The sequence below is a fragment of the Salmo trutta genome, chromosome 39 (assembly GCF_901001165.1).
Source record: "Salmo trutta chromosome 39, fSalTru1.1, whole genome shotgun sequence".
NCBI classification, from domain to species: Eukaryota; Metazoa; Chordata; class Actinopteri; order Salmoniformes; family Salmonidae; genus Salmo; species Salmo trutta.
In genome coordinates, this window is record NC_042995.1 from 622290 (window position 1) to 637405 (window position 15116).

General features: G+C 45.9%; 2 protein-coding genes across 2 annotated transcripts; one reads left to right on the plus strand and one right to left on the minus strand.

The window, feature by feature from the left end:
• Positions 1 to 2072: 2072 nt before the first annotated feature.
• LOC115179743 (frizzled-5) lies at positions 2073 to 4694 on the plus strand. The gene is made up of 2 exons (XM_029741459.1): positions 2073 to 2281; positions 2474 to 4694. The coding sequence occupies exon 2, from the start codon at positions 2490 to 2492 to the stop codon at positions 4281 to 4283; it is 1794 nt and encodes a 597-aa protein (XP_029597319.1). The 5' UTR covers positions 2073 to 2281; positions 2474 to 2489; the 3' UTR covers positions 4284 to 4694.
• Positions 4695 to 5775: 1081 nt separating this feature from the next.
• LOC115179744 (cyclin-Y-like protein 1) lies at positions 5776 to 15014 on the minus strand. Its single transcript, XM_029741460.1, has 10 exons — positions 14148 to 15014; positions 13382 to 13456; positions 12118 to 12158; positions 11884 to 11981; positions 11754 to 11789; positions 11276 to 11327; positions 11063 to 11182; positions 10721 to 10887; positions 7331 to 7493; positions 5776 to 7012 (listed from the first exon to the last, which is right to left on the minus strand). Exons 1-10 carry the CDS (start codon positions 14308 to 14310, stop codon positions 6896 to 6898), a joined length of 1032 nt encoding a protein of 343 aa, XP_029597320.1. The 5' UTR covers positions 14311 to 15014; the 3' UTR covers positions 5776 to 6895.
• Between the last annotated feature and the right edge of the window lie 102 nt (positions 15015 to 15116).

The window sequence follows — 15116 nt, forward strand, 5'->3', positions numbered from 1 at the left end:
TTTATCACACACAGGACAAACACACAGGTTAATTATAGGAGTATATCCCACACAGGACAAACACACAGGTTAATTATAGGAGTATATCCCACACAGGACAAACACACAGGTTCATTATAGGAGTATATCACACACAGGACAAACACACAGGTTAATTATAGGAGTATATCACACACAGGACACACACACAGGTTAATTATAGGAGTATATCCCACACGGACAAACACACAGGTTAATTATAGGAGTATATCACACACAGGACAAACACACAGGTTAATTATAGGAGCATAGCCCACACAGGACAAACACACAGGTTAATTATAGGAGTATATCACACACAGGACAAACACACAGGTTAATTATAGGAGTATATCCCACACAGGACAAACACACAGGTTAATTATAGGAGTATATCCCACACAGGACAAACACACAGGTTCATTATAGGAGTATATCACACACAGGACAAACACACATGTTAATTATAGGAGTATATCACACACAGGACAAACACACAGGTTCATTATAGGAGTATATCACACACAGGACAAACACACAGGTTAATTATAGGAGTATATCACACACAGGACAAACACACAGATTAATTATAGGAGTATATCACACACAGGACAAAAACACATATTAATTATAGGAGTATATCCCACACAGGACAAACACACAGGTTAATTATAGGAGTATATCACACACAGGACAAACACACAGGTTCATTATAGGAGTATATCACACACAGGACAAACACACAGGTTAATTATAGGAGTATATCACACACAGGACAAACACACAGGTTAATTATAGGAGTATATCACACACAGGACAAACACACAGGTTAATTATAGGAGTATATCCCATACAGGACAAACACACAGGTTAATTATAGGAGTATATCACACACAGGACAAACACACAGGTTAATTATAGGAGTATATCACACACAGGACAAACACACAGGTTAATTATAGGAGTATATCACACACAGGACAAACACACAGATTAATTATAGGAGTATATCCCACACAGGACAAACACACAGGTTAATTATAGGAGCATATCCCACACAGGACAAACACACAGGTTAATTATAGGAGTATATCACACATAGGTTAATTATAGGAGTATATTACACACAGGACAAACACACAGGTTAATTATAGGAGTATATCACACACAGGACAAACACACAGGTTCATTATAGGAGTATATCCCACACAGGACAAACACACAGGTTAATTATAGGAGTATATCCCACACAGGACAAACACACAGGTTCATTATAGGAGTATATCACACACAGGACAAACACACAGGTTAATTATAGGAGTATATCACACACAGGACAAACACACAGGTTAATTATAGGTGTATATCACACACAGGACAAACACACAGGTTAATTATAGGAGTATATCACACACAGGACAAACACACAGGTTAATTATAGGAGTATATCCCACACAGGACAAACACACAGGTTAATTATAGGAGTATATCACACACAGGACAAACACACAGGTTAATTATAGGAGTATATCACACACAGGACAAACACACAGGTTCATTATAGGAGTATAGCGGGGGAGGGGTTGCAACTCAATACTAGGAAGGTGTTTATCTAAATTGAAATTCACATTAACTAGTAATCAAACACTATTTTTGATTAAACGTAGGTGTCAGGTCATATAGAATGAATAAAAAAACAGGTTTGGCTATATTCAGTTGTCTGATAAGGTTATGGTAAAAGAAATTAATGGTTTGAGTTGGTCACACACTATTTTAAACATTGTCTAACTTTACTGGTGATGTTACATAGATTGTAGGCCTATAAAAATAAGGAATGAAATGACTTCATGTGATAAGTAGGTTATGGGTAAGGAATGTAGTGATTGAGTCGTTCAGGGTGTAAGCAGATTCCTATTGGAGAGGACGCAGCCCTGTGGGCGTGGCTGTCCAGAGTAAGCGGTCAAGGTGTAGTTAGTCAGTATGGTTAGGAGCCGCAGCGAGAAGACAGTCGGAAAATAGGAGGCTGTTTCGCTAAATATTGTTGAAAGAAAAAGTGTGGCGCAAGGATTACGCGTTGCTGCCTGAAAATTCCGTCTGTATTATCGAGTCGAAATGGACTTTATTTGATTGCTCCGGAGGCGCGTTTCCTAAAGGTACACTGGGAGTAAATTTCAGTGGTGGCAAGATTATCAGATGGCGCTTCTATCATTGATTGGCATTGGATATTGATGAGGTAGCTAACATTTCCCGTGTGATCGACTTGGTGAGTTATCAATTTTATCAACTTTTTTCATCACTGTATTTCTTAGCCTTTACGTGTGAGTGAATAAGCGCACACCCAAAGTGCATTGGGTGTATTATTGATAGAACATGGAAACAGTAATACAATGTTTCAAACGTTCAGAGCGCAGTTCCTATCCAATAACCTCCATTTTCTTTGTGTGGAAATTCACAGCGTTGGAGGAGCTTCCATGGCGACCATGACGCACAACTGCCCTCTTTACATCAGCGTTCTGTGCCTGCTCCTGCTGATGCGCGCACAACCGGTGCGCGCTGCCTCCAAGGCCATCGTGTGTGAACCCATCACGGTCCCCATGTGCAAGGGCATCGGCTACAACCTCACCTACACTCCCAACCAGTTTAACCACGACACTCAGGACGAGGTGGGGCTGGAGGTGCACCAGTTCTGGCCACTGGTGCGCATCCACTGTTCCCCTGACCTGCTCTTCTTCCTCTGCAGCATGTACACCCCTATCTGCATCCCGGACTATCGCAAGCCTCTGCCCCCGTGCCGCTCCGTGTGCGACCGGGCCAAGCGTGGCTGCTCCCCCCTGATGAGCCAGTATGGTTTTGAATGGCCCGAGAGGATGAGCTGCGAGGGGCTGCCAGAGCTGGGTGATGCTGACCGCCTCTGTATGGACCGGAACAGCAGTGACGCCACAACTCTGTCCCCAGGCCCGGCCTTCCCCCCGAAGCCTACCTCCAAGGCCCCCCACCGCAACCCAGCCCGCCGCAGGCCGCCTTTCCTGCCCAAACCCCACCACAGTCAATACCACCACCAGGACTGTGAACAACGCGGCTGCCGCTGTCGCCACCCCCTGGTGTCCGTCAAGACTGAAGCCCGCTCACCGTACGGCCGCGGCGTCCATACAGGCCCCGTGGAGAACTGTGCCCAGCCCTGCCGTCAGCCCTACTTCACCCCGGACGAACACGCCTTCACCTCCCTCTGGATCGGCCTGTGGTCGGTCCTCTGCTTCGTCTCGACCTTAACTACGGTGGTCACGTTCCTGATTGACCGCGACCGCTTCTCCTACCCCGAGATGCCTATCGTCTACCTGGCTGCCTGCTACCTCTTCATCTCCCTGGGATACATGGTGCGGCTGGCGGCGGGCCATGATCGTGTGGCGTGCTCCGAGGACGGCGGGCACGTGCTGTACGACGCTTCGGGCCCTGCTGGCCTGTGCACCTTGGTGTTCTTGCTGGTCTACTTCTTTGGCATGGCCGGCGCAATCTGGTGGGTGGTGCTCTCGCTCACCTGGTTCCTGGCAGCGGGCATGAAGTGGGGCAATGAGGCCATCGCCGGGTACTCGCAGTACTTCCACCTGGCTGCCTGGCTGGTACCCAGCGTCAAGACCATCGCTGTGCTGGCCCTGAGCGCTGCAGACGGAGACCCTGTGGCAGGGATATGCTACGTGGGCAACCAGAGTGTGGAGAGCCTGCGGGGCTTTGTGCTTGCGCCCCTGGTGGTCTACCTCTTCACAGGCTCCCTCTTCCTCCTAGCGGGGTTTGTATCGTTGTTCCGCATCCGCAGCGTCATCAAGCAGGGGGGGACCAAGACGGACAAGCTGGAGAAACTGATGTTAAGGCTGGGCCTCTTTACCGTCCTCTACACGGTCCCTGCCGCGGTGGTGGTGGCCTGTCTGGTGTACGAGCAGCACCTCAGGCCCCAGTGGGACAGGGGCCTTTCCTGCTCCTGCCAGGCTGAGAGAGAGAGGCTAGGCCTAGGGCCAGACCACGCCATCTTCATGCTGAAGTACTTTATGAGCCTGGTGGTGGGGATCACCTCAGGGGTGTGGGTGTGGTCTGGGAAGACTCTGGAGTCGTGGAGGAGGTTCCTGGGGAGGTGCTGTTGTTCATGTCCCTGCTGGGGCCACAAACCGTCCAGCGCGTCAGTGTACAGTGAGGCCAGCACATCCCTCACGACACGCACCGGGCTGCTCCCCTCGCAGTCTGAGCACAAGTCCCTGTCGCACCCATCTGTGTGACCAGACTGGCTGGACTCGTCAGACTCATGGTGCTCCACATAGTGGCTGTCAGAAGAAACTAAATGGATGCTAATTTAACTTATTGAACGGATTGTAAATTATGTAAACTATTGTCTTCACATAAGGACATAATTAAACAAATTGTGGAAGTATAGAAAAAAGTATTTTGTATTGTATTTCCTAGTTCTCATTCTAGACTCATTGCAGGGGATTTCCCCTGAAGTTTTTAAATTATCTGGAGGGGAAAAAAAGTACACTTCAATGTCTCTAGGATTTTTAAATGACATGTTTTGCTAGTATGTCCTTAACCAGAAACGTAATGGTCAGGAATCCAATCAACAGTTATGTCATTAACCTGGAGATAACTGAGTGGCATGGTATTCTTCTATACGTAATAAAGATGGAGAATTACTATTTGTCATTTTATTTAAAGTAGCCATCCTAAAAGGACATTTCACTCCGGAAATGTTTATGGACACAGTAATGCCTTGTTAGGATGAAGAAATTTCACTACCCGTTTATGCGCATGTGCAGAATTTAACATGAAGTCCGTTTTAAAAAAAAAACCCAGATTGTCTTAATCTGTATCGGATGAATTGAGAGAAGTGTCACCACTACAATGTCTTTGTTTTACTCTTCCTGTTAAATTGATATCCCAAGCATACACAAGGGGTGAAAATAGTGTTTTAACTTTAAGGCATTCAAGGAGTTGGTCTGATTGGAATCCATAATGTCATCGTTCTCCCCCTTGCTTGAGGAGCAATACAGATCCCCCACACTTGTGCTATGTCATTACTTACCTGGACCACCTATTGAGAAGTGCCTTTAAATCAGGTGAAAGGAGACTGGAGTGCCTCTAAAAGGTGCAACTTCCCACTTTAGAGCCCAGTTGTAGCCTCTTCTGCTTCCATGTGGTGAGTTCTAGTAATTACAGCAGCACAATCTTGTTTCTCTCTGCAAATGTGTTAACCATAATCTACCTCTTAGTAAACCTACACTGGGATTTCATTTTCTCCACTACTTCAACGGTTGTATTATCGTCCCATTTATCAAGTGGCCTTTAATAAAAGTCTTATACCTAATAAATCAACTGAATGGGTCAGTGTACATGCAGTTCTCCTTCAAAAAAGTGCCATGTCTAATTCTGGCATGTTAAACTACGTAGCCTGTAACCCAGGTAGAGAATAAAGGCCTGTTGGAACATGTTGTCGTGCCGTGGGTTGGTCTGATTCTAAAAACCAACGCTTATGGAGCGTACGCTTCTCTAGTCTAGTCCTGTCAGATCTATGAAAAACCAATGGGAAAATAAAACCAGCCCAATTTATTTGAAATCATTTCAAATACAGGGCTTGATTGAGCTTAACCTGGCACATTAAACCAATAGAATAGCTGCAAAACTGCCAACACCGCCCATCTGGCACTCCAGGCAGGCTAAAGTAAACCCAGGACTGACACCATGAATCTTATCTAGAAATGGGACACCATACACAGATTTGATCGTTTATTACGGTTTATTTGAAATAAACAGCAACTGAAAATATGTTCAATTAAAAACCGATACATTTCACAGCTAAAGGGCCTACACAGTAAGCAAAGAAAACCGTCCTTCTGCGTCACTATCTGTCCGTCCGTGTGCCAAACTACACCACAGGGTAGTTAGAGGCTTCGTCACCATGGTCAGTGTGTGGTGTCAGTCACTCTAACCCTTTGATTTTTACAGATCTGGAGTGTATGAGTAGGTATCAGTGGTGCAGCTGCCACCATACAGATCTGGAGTGTATGAGTAGGTATCAGTGGTGCAGCTGCCACCATACAGATCTGGAGTGTATGAGTAGGTATCAGTGGTGCAGCTGCCACCATACAGATCTGGAGTGTATGAGTAGGTATCAGTGGTGGAGCTGCCACCATACAGATCTGGAGTGTATGAGTAGGTATCAGTGGTGCAGCTGCCACCATACAGATCTGGAGTGTATGAGTAGGTATCAGTGGTGCAGCTGCCACCATACAGATCTGGAGTGTATGAGTAGGTATCAGTGGTGCAGCTGCCACCATACAGATCTGGAGTGTATGAGTAGGTATCAGTGGTGGAGCTGCCACCATACAGATCTGGAGTGTATGAGTAGGTATCAGTGGTGCAGCTGCCACCATACAGATCTGGAGTGTATGAGTAGGTATCAGTGGTGCAGCTGCCACCATACAGATCTGGAGTGTATGAGTAGGTATCAGTGGTGCAGCTGCCACCATACAGATCTGGAGTGTATGAGTAGGTATCAGTGGTGGAGATGCCACCATACAGATCTGGGGGTGTATGAGTAGGTATCAGAGGTGGAGCTGCCACCATACAGATCTGGAGTGTATGAGTAGGTATCAGAGGTGGAGCTGCCACCATACAGATCTGTTGTGTATGAGTAGGTATCAGTGGTGCAGCTGCCACCATACAGATCTGGAGTGTATGAGTAGGTATCAGTGGTGGAGCTGCCACCATACAGATCTGGGGTTGGGGGTGATTTGGGACCCGCTGTGTGTGTTGATGGTGCCAGTGAGTCTAGTTTAGGAAGGCCTTCGGTGCATCCTCCTCCTCCGCCTGTCCTGTGTGTGTAGCAGGTCCAGCTTTACGACAGCACGGCGTGGGTGGTTCGGACACCCACCAGATTGTCTGCGCTGAGGGACCTCCTTATGGTCACCTTGCCCAGATCCTTGTATCTGTCCTCACACAGTCTGGAGATAGCCTGGGAACGCCACAACACTTAATATAGCCTGGGAACAACACTTATGTAACCCCAAGGTCACTCAACAGTTAAACCATAACATAGACAAGACATTGGCCCCTCCCACCTAGGCACTTGTGCAGATAGGTGTACATTCCCCCTAGCCAATCAGAAGGCAGAGTGGATCTACCTAATTTCTAACACCTATGCAATTGTTTAGTATCTACATGATAGTAGGGGAGTAGGGGCTGGGGTTGTTTCTGAACAGGACTATCATTAAACTCTCCTCTTGCCAAGTAGCAATGTTTTCATTCCTGCTGTACTAGAAGCTCTCCTCACCTCCAGTTTAGTGGCTCGCTGGTTGTCAAGTGGCTCCAGGGGGAAGTTGAGGTTGTTGTCGTCGGCCAGGGAGCGCAGGTCAAAGTAGTACTTGGCGTAGACGCTGGCCGGCACGTTGATGTTGAACTGAAGCAGCTCCAGGAAGTGCCTCTCCATCTCGTTCCTGTGAGAGGTAGAGAGAGAGGTACAGGTAGAGAAAGGGGTAGAGCGTGAATCTCAGCAGTCTTACCCTCCATACTCTCCCAGCCTCCTTTTCAAAACATCAGAGGGAAGAGGCAAATCTAAATCTAATTTTATTGATTACATAAGACTGAGTTTTGACCCACATGGCAACGTTCCAATTTAACGATGCTCCTCATAATATTGATTTATATGAGGATGTTCACAGTTCAGTCTTGGGTGAGCCAAAACAAATTCCTGCACACTTCTATGGAGACCTCTGTCAGCGGCATCAATCAATTAAATTGTATTACCATAATTTCCAGACTATAAGCCGCAATTGTTTTCCCACGCTTTGAACCTCGCTGCTTAAACAATGACGCAGCTAATATATGGATTTTTCCCGCTTTAATTTTTTTTTCCTCAAAAAAAAAACATTGTGACGTGCTCGGTTTTTTGGCGGCATGAAGCTTTCATTAGACCAATGAAATTGCCGAACGGGTTAAGGTCAAACAACTTTTTTATTTACTGTTTAGATTAAATCGAGCACTCTCAAACTTCCCATCATTCTGATTACGGTAGTCATTTTGTCACCCTCATCATGGCAAAGACACGGAGAAATGCATATGATGCAGCGTTCAAGTTGAAGGCGATTGATCTGGCTGTTGGAAAAGGAAATAGAGCTGCTGCACGGGAGCTTGGTCTTAATGAGTCGATAAGACGTTGGAAACAGCAGCGTGAGGAATTGACTCAGTGCAAAAAGACAACTAAAGCTTACTGCTAATTTTTTTGTTTGTTACAAGCCGTGTTTCGTTAAAGCCTATTTATTTTTGTTACAAGCCGTGTTTCGTTAAAGCCTGTGTAAAGTTAATTTGTTAATTTGTACATTGTACATTTGTACAATGTACCGGTAGGCACCTGCGGCTTATACATTTACATCATTTAGCAGACGCTCTTATCCAGAGCAAATTACAAATTGGTGCATTCACCTTATGATATCCAGTGGAACAATCACTTTACAATAGTACATCTATATAGACATGTGCGGCTTATTTATGTTCAAAATAATATATATTTTTTAAATTCAGTGGGTGCGGCTTACATTCAGGTGCGCTCAATAGTCCGGAAATTACAGTAATATAGTCCTATGAACAAGGATGTGCCACAAAGAGCCCTGTAGCCTGTCCTACAGCCAGTAAGAAGCCCACAGTGGTAAGAAGGGGGGCCTTATGCCACTCCAGGGACTGAGGAGACCCACAGCCTGAATCCTAAAACTACCCTGACACCCCTCAAATTCAACTGGACTTCCAAGCCACTTCCCACTGCTTTTTTATATACAGTGAGGGGAAAAAAGTATTTGATCCCCTGCTGATTTTGTACGTTTGCCCACTGACAAAGAAATGATCAGTCTATAATTTTAATGGTAGGTTTATTTGAACAGTGAGAGACAGAACAACAACAAAAAATCCAGAAAAACACATGTCAAAAATGTTATAAATTGATTTGCATGTTAATGAGGGAAATAAGTATTTGACCCTCTCTCAATCAGAAAGATTTCTGACTCCCAGGTGTCTTTTATACAGGTAACGAGCTGAGATTAGGAGTACACTCTTAAAGGGAGTGCTCCTTATCGCAGCTTGTTACCTGTATAAAAGACACCTGTCCACAGAAGCAATCAATCAATCAGATTCCAAACTCTCCACCATGGCCAAGACCAAAGAGCTCTCCAAGGATGTCAGGGACAAGATTGTAGACCTACAAGGCTGGAATGGGCTACAAGACCATCGCCAAGCAACTTGGTGAGAAGGTGACAACAGTTGGTGCGATTATTCGCCAATGGAAGAAACACAAAAGAACTGTCAATTTCCCTCAGCCTGGGGCTCCATGCAAGATCTCACCTCGTGGAGTTGCAATGATCATGAGAACGGTGAGGAATCAGCCCAGAACTACAAGGGAGGATCTTGTCAATGATCTCAAGGCAGCTGGGACCATAGTCACCAAGAAAACAATTGTTAACACACTACGCCGTGAAGGACTGAAATCCTGCAGCGCCCGCAAGGTCCCCCTGCTCAAGAAAGCACATATACATGCCCGTCTGAAGTTTGCCAATGAACATCTGAATGATTCAGAGGACAACTGGGTGAAAGTGTTGTGGTCAGATGAGAACAAAATGGAGCTCTTCGGCATCAACTCAACTCGCCGTGTTTGGAGGAGGAGGAATGCTGCCTATGACCCCAAGAACACCATCCCCACCGTCAAACATGGAGGTGGAAACATTATGCTTTGGGGGTGTTTTTCTGCTAAGGGGACAGGACAACTTCACCGCATCAAAAGGGACGATGGACGGGGCCATGTACCGTCAAATCTTGGGTGAGAACCTCCTTCCCTCAGCCAGGGCATTAAAAATGGGTCGTGGATGGGTATTCCAGCATGACAATGACCCAAAACACACGGCCAAGGCAACAAAGGAGTGGCTCAAGAAGAAGCACATTAAGGTCCTGGAGTGGCCTAGCCAGTCTCCAGACCTTAATCCCATAGAACATCTGTGGAGGGAGCTGAAGGTTTGAGTTGCCAAACGTCAGCCTCGAAACCTTAATGACTTGGAGAAGATCTGCAAAGAGTAGTGGGACAAAATCCCCCTGAGATGTGTGCAAACCTGGTGGCCAACTACAAGAAACGTCTGACCTCTATGATTGCCAACAAGGGTTTTGCCACCAAGTACTAAGTCATGTTTTGCAGAGGGGTAAAATACTTATTTCCCTCATTAAAATGCAAATCAATTTATAACATTTTTTACATGCGTTTTTCTGGATTTTTGTTGTTATTCTGTCTCTCACTGTTCAAATAAACCTACCATTAAAATTATAGACTGATCATTTCTTTGTCAGTGGGCAAACGTACAAAATCAGCAGGGGATCAAATACTTTTTTCCCCCTCACTGTATTCTTGTCTCCAAATTAGGGACTGATTAAGACCTGGGACACCAGATGGGTGCAATTAATGATCAGATAGAACAGAATATCAGCAGGCTCCGGGACCTCGTAGGGTCAGAGTTGAGCACTGCCTTAAGCACTTAGATATGAGAGGATTGGAGAGCTGTAAGGATGATGGTAGTCGTCCCTATTGCTTATACCTATCCATCCCTCAGATCTAATGCCTAAAGGTTGGGGTGACTTGTAAAGGTGAGCAGTCATGGGGACAGGTGACGGGACAGGACAGAGGCACACTGACATGTCCTCCACGGTGATGTCCTTGAGGATCTGGCAGTAGTCTACGTTCCACACGGCCTGGTCGTCCCACACCTTGGACGCCAGCAGGATGGCGCCCAGTACGATACGCTTCCAGTTGCACGGACAGATGTCCATCTCTGCATAGGTCAGCAGACGCTCCAGGTACACCTTGGGAAAGGATGGACACACAGTAAAATGAGACTCATCTGACACTGCTGGACACACACACAGTAACACCGTTACCAGGGCCAGGTGTTCAGCAGGAGACAATAGATTATTATGCAGAACAAGTATCTGACTGGTGGCATCCTGTCATAGGGCAACTGACTGGTGGCATACATACCAGGGTGACGATGGCACACTCAGCAGTCAGCTGGGCCGAGCTGAAGAGCGTGCGGACGAAGCGGTAGATGAGCTTGTGTTCAGGGTCCACGCTGTAGTAGTCTTCTGGAACCTTCTCTCTCTGAGGAAGAGGAGGCCTGGCCAGTCAGTCTGACAGGAGGCTTGGTGCACACACACACACACACACACACAGTATCTACTTCCCCCTACTCACCGTTAACGGGTGGATCTTCTCATCGAAAATGTCCAGAGAACGGTTTGAATCCCTGATGAGGGGAAAAAAAAAAAAAAAAGACTCAAGACTACTGCTACAAGCCCACACAGAGAAAGACCACACCTTCATTACCATGTTACTATGACAACACACCTTCATTACCATGTTACTATGTCAACACACCTTCATTACCATGTTACTATGTCAACACACCTTCATTACCATGTTACTATGTCACCACACCTTCATTACCATGTTACTATGTCACCACACCTTCATTACCATGTTACTATGTCACCACACCTTCATTACCATGTTACTATGTCACCACACCTTCATTACCATGTTACTATGTCAACACACCTTCATTACCATGTTACTATGTCATCAACACAAAACTCCTCCATTTACCTCACCACGTCTCTACATAATTTTTCTCACTGTTTTTCTCATGAAATGAATGACAGATAGAACCTACCTGTTTTTTATGTGATAGTATATAGCCAACGTGACACTGGAACAGAGAGAGACAAGACGGTGAGTTCTTACAATGACCGCCTCTTTTCTGCTCTGTCGTGTGTGTGTGTGTGTGTGTGTGGAGGACTCACCATTTGACTGTACTCTTCAGGTTGGGCAGGCTGACCGTGCTATCATCAAGGAATATTGTGGAGCAGGAGCTGTACTTTTTAGATAACCCAGGAGACGTCTAGGAAAAGGGAGTAGTTGTTAGTCAAAGGAACAGGGAAAAACATAGCATCACTTCCTGACATCTCTGCATTAGTATCAGTGGATGTCCATGGGTAGCCATAGTAACGCACGACTGGAAAGATGGATTTACTCACGTGATGATTACTTAAGTAGTTACTTCTCCTTTTCTCCCGCACTGGAGGAAAAAAAGTCAGACAAATCTTAGGTCAGGTAGTTCCCTGAACGTGTTGAATAACTATCTGACTGACCATTAGACAGACTCTCTTGTTGTCCGTACCACACCTGGGACGTGATCTGCATGGCACAACGTTATGGGACGTTCAGATAAAGAAATATATTACGTAGAACAAGTGTGCCCCTCTGACATGTAGAATAAGAAATCACGTCAACTCTATTCATGATATTTCTATCTGCGCCGTTCCATGATAAGCAGAGGATACAGCCATGAGAAGGAGAAGATCCCCATGCCACTTGTGGCGACATGCTGCACGGAGCCTTCACCGTGCACTGCCACTTTAAGAGCGCATCAGCAGTCAGGAAGGGGGAGATAAAGATAGCTCTTCCGGTGCTCTGTGGAGAGCTCTCGGTTGGCGCGGCAGTTTGACAGTGTGTGCAACTCTGCAGAAGTCTTGTTTATTTTCAGCATACTTAGTAAAGTGTTGAAGTGGAACGCCAGTGTTTGCTCTCTAGGTGGTGGGTGTACCTCTTGGGAGCGCTCCTGTCATTGATCACATGGAGTGGTAGCAACATTGTTGCGAAACTTTGACAAACAACTGCAAGCCTGAAGTCAACAGCTAAGACCCCTTTCTCTCTGTGCTTTACACTGCAGCACTCTTCCCCCCCCCCATACACTCCCTTTGATGCTCAGTGTCGCTGGACTACTATTGCCCTGCCAGACGTGTTTGGGTTGACATTTTAGTTAAAGGGAGGTTGCGTGTGAGTTTATTGTTGTTTGAACTGTATTGATTTGGTACTATTGACATTTGGCCGAGAAGAGTTGACATTTTAAGGCCTTTGTTTTGCCTATGAACCCCCCCCCCCCCCTCGGAGGTAATGCTGAATATTGCTAATTCTCTAAGTGTTATGAGTGGGTTCTTGTCAATCGTATCTATGAACTTGCCTTTTAAATAGCTCTGCACATTATTATTGTAGGAGGTATTATTGGTTGGGTTACCCCTGTGCTGTGACATGTGTTTTCTATGGTGTGTCTTATCCTTTCCACTTGCTATCTGGCCAACAGTCTACACTCTAGACAGTCTCTCCTGCTGATGTGCGTTTCTGGTAGCAGAACTCCATCTATCCTACTCTTTACCTTTCAGCAGGGTTAATACCTGCCTGCCTGGCGCCAGAACAAAAAGTATTTTATTTACCCCTCTAACAATACCGCTACACACTTACCATCAGTCTGCGACTTGTTGAGGAAGATTGTGCTGGCTCTGGCATTATCGGATGGGTTGGACTCCTGCGCCAATTCTGAAAGAAACAAGAAATACACACTTAGCCTATTTTGTCACGAACACCACAAGAAATGCACACGTATCCCAACTATATGCACCATTTATATCTTAAAACGGCAGAGTGAGATACAGTATAATACTGACTGATTACAGATCAGAACTTCCGGGGGTGCACCTTGTGACTTGACATTGACACTCACTATACTCTGGGAAAGGGGGAGACCTAGTCAGTTGTCCAACTGTATGTATTCAACTGAAATGTATCTTCCGCATTTCACTCAACCCCTCTGAATCAGAGTGGTGCGGGGGGCTGCCATAATCGACATCCATGTCTTCGGCGCCCGGGGAACAGTGGGTTAACTGCCTTGCTCAGGGGCAGAACGACAGATTTTTACCTTGTCAGTTCGGTGATTCGATCCAACAACCTTTCGGTTACTGGCCCAACGCTCTAACCACTAAGCTACCTGGCTATAGCTGAAGCATAAACAATGCTGGATACTCTGCAGGATATCTTGGAATAGCTGAACCAATATGACGACTGCACAATCAATAGTGCAACAGGTCATATGCTGATGTGTGATGTATGCATTGTGCGTTAACAGCAAGCAATATCTTCCTTTCCCCTTTCATGCATGTCTTGGCTGTTCAGAGAGGTGTGACCATGACGTATACCCCTCCACTCCAGCTTATCCGAAAAGTACACCTACCATCCGGGACCTCTCTATCGCTGATGTGCTGCAGATAGGTGCCCGTGTCCTCGCTTACGTCGTCGCCAGTGGTGGTTATTGGGTAGTCGTCGAGCTCGACTGCTCTCCTCGCAAGCTTTGGACTCCCACCGGGGGACATGCAGCATGACACTGTAGCCCCCATGATTGAACAATTAGCTAAAGTCCTACCACTGACTACACCCCAGAAATGTGAAAGAACCGTCCACTCGTCTATAACATCAGACAGAACCTCTGTCAGTGATGTCTGGTCTCAAAATGACACATTCAATTTTAAATACATGAGTAGCAGCCACATATCTGGGTTCATATCTACAACACACCATTCAAACTGAACAGTTGAATCCCTATCATTTTCAGGGCGTGTGCGCAAAGGCATGGCGAGTAACGCATAGATACGTCGGCCAGATACAGGCTTGACCACTAAACTAATCTAATGGCTGGCAACGCTAGGACGCCGGTTTAACCGTTAATGGCAACGCTTTACTCGGTTTTAAAAAGCCTAGCTGAAGCTGCTAGACAGCTGATACAACGTTAAAAAACATTAATCTGGTCTTCATAAACCAGACGTAGTTTGCTAGCAACTAGCTGGCAAGCTATTGCTAGCTAGCCCTGCACCCGGCTAACGCTAATCCAGGCTTCAGCTAACTGGCTACTTATGCCGGTCCACTTGATTTAGCTATTCTTGCGATGCATTGCAGTCAGAGAATATGCCGAATTCCTTCGCATCAGCAAATGTTCCAGGTATGGTCGTTCACCGTACACAGAAATGTATAATGCTCAGATTTGAGACGACTAGCTAGCCTGCTAACAGCTGGTTCCCACTCCAGCCAAAGCCAACTAGGAAGAAACGCCCTCAAGAACGGCCCATTTTGACGCACGTCAATTACCATTGGCTGTTTATCAAGATTAATAATTGTTATTTGACAGAGATTGGTGAACATTGTCATT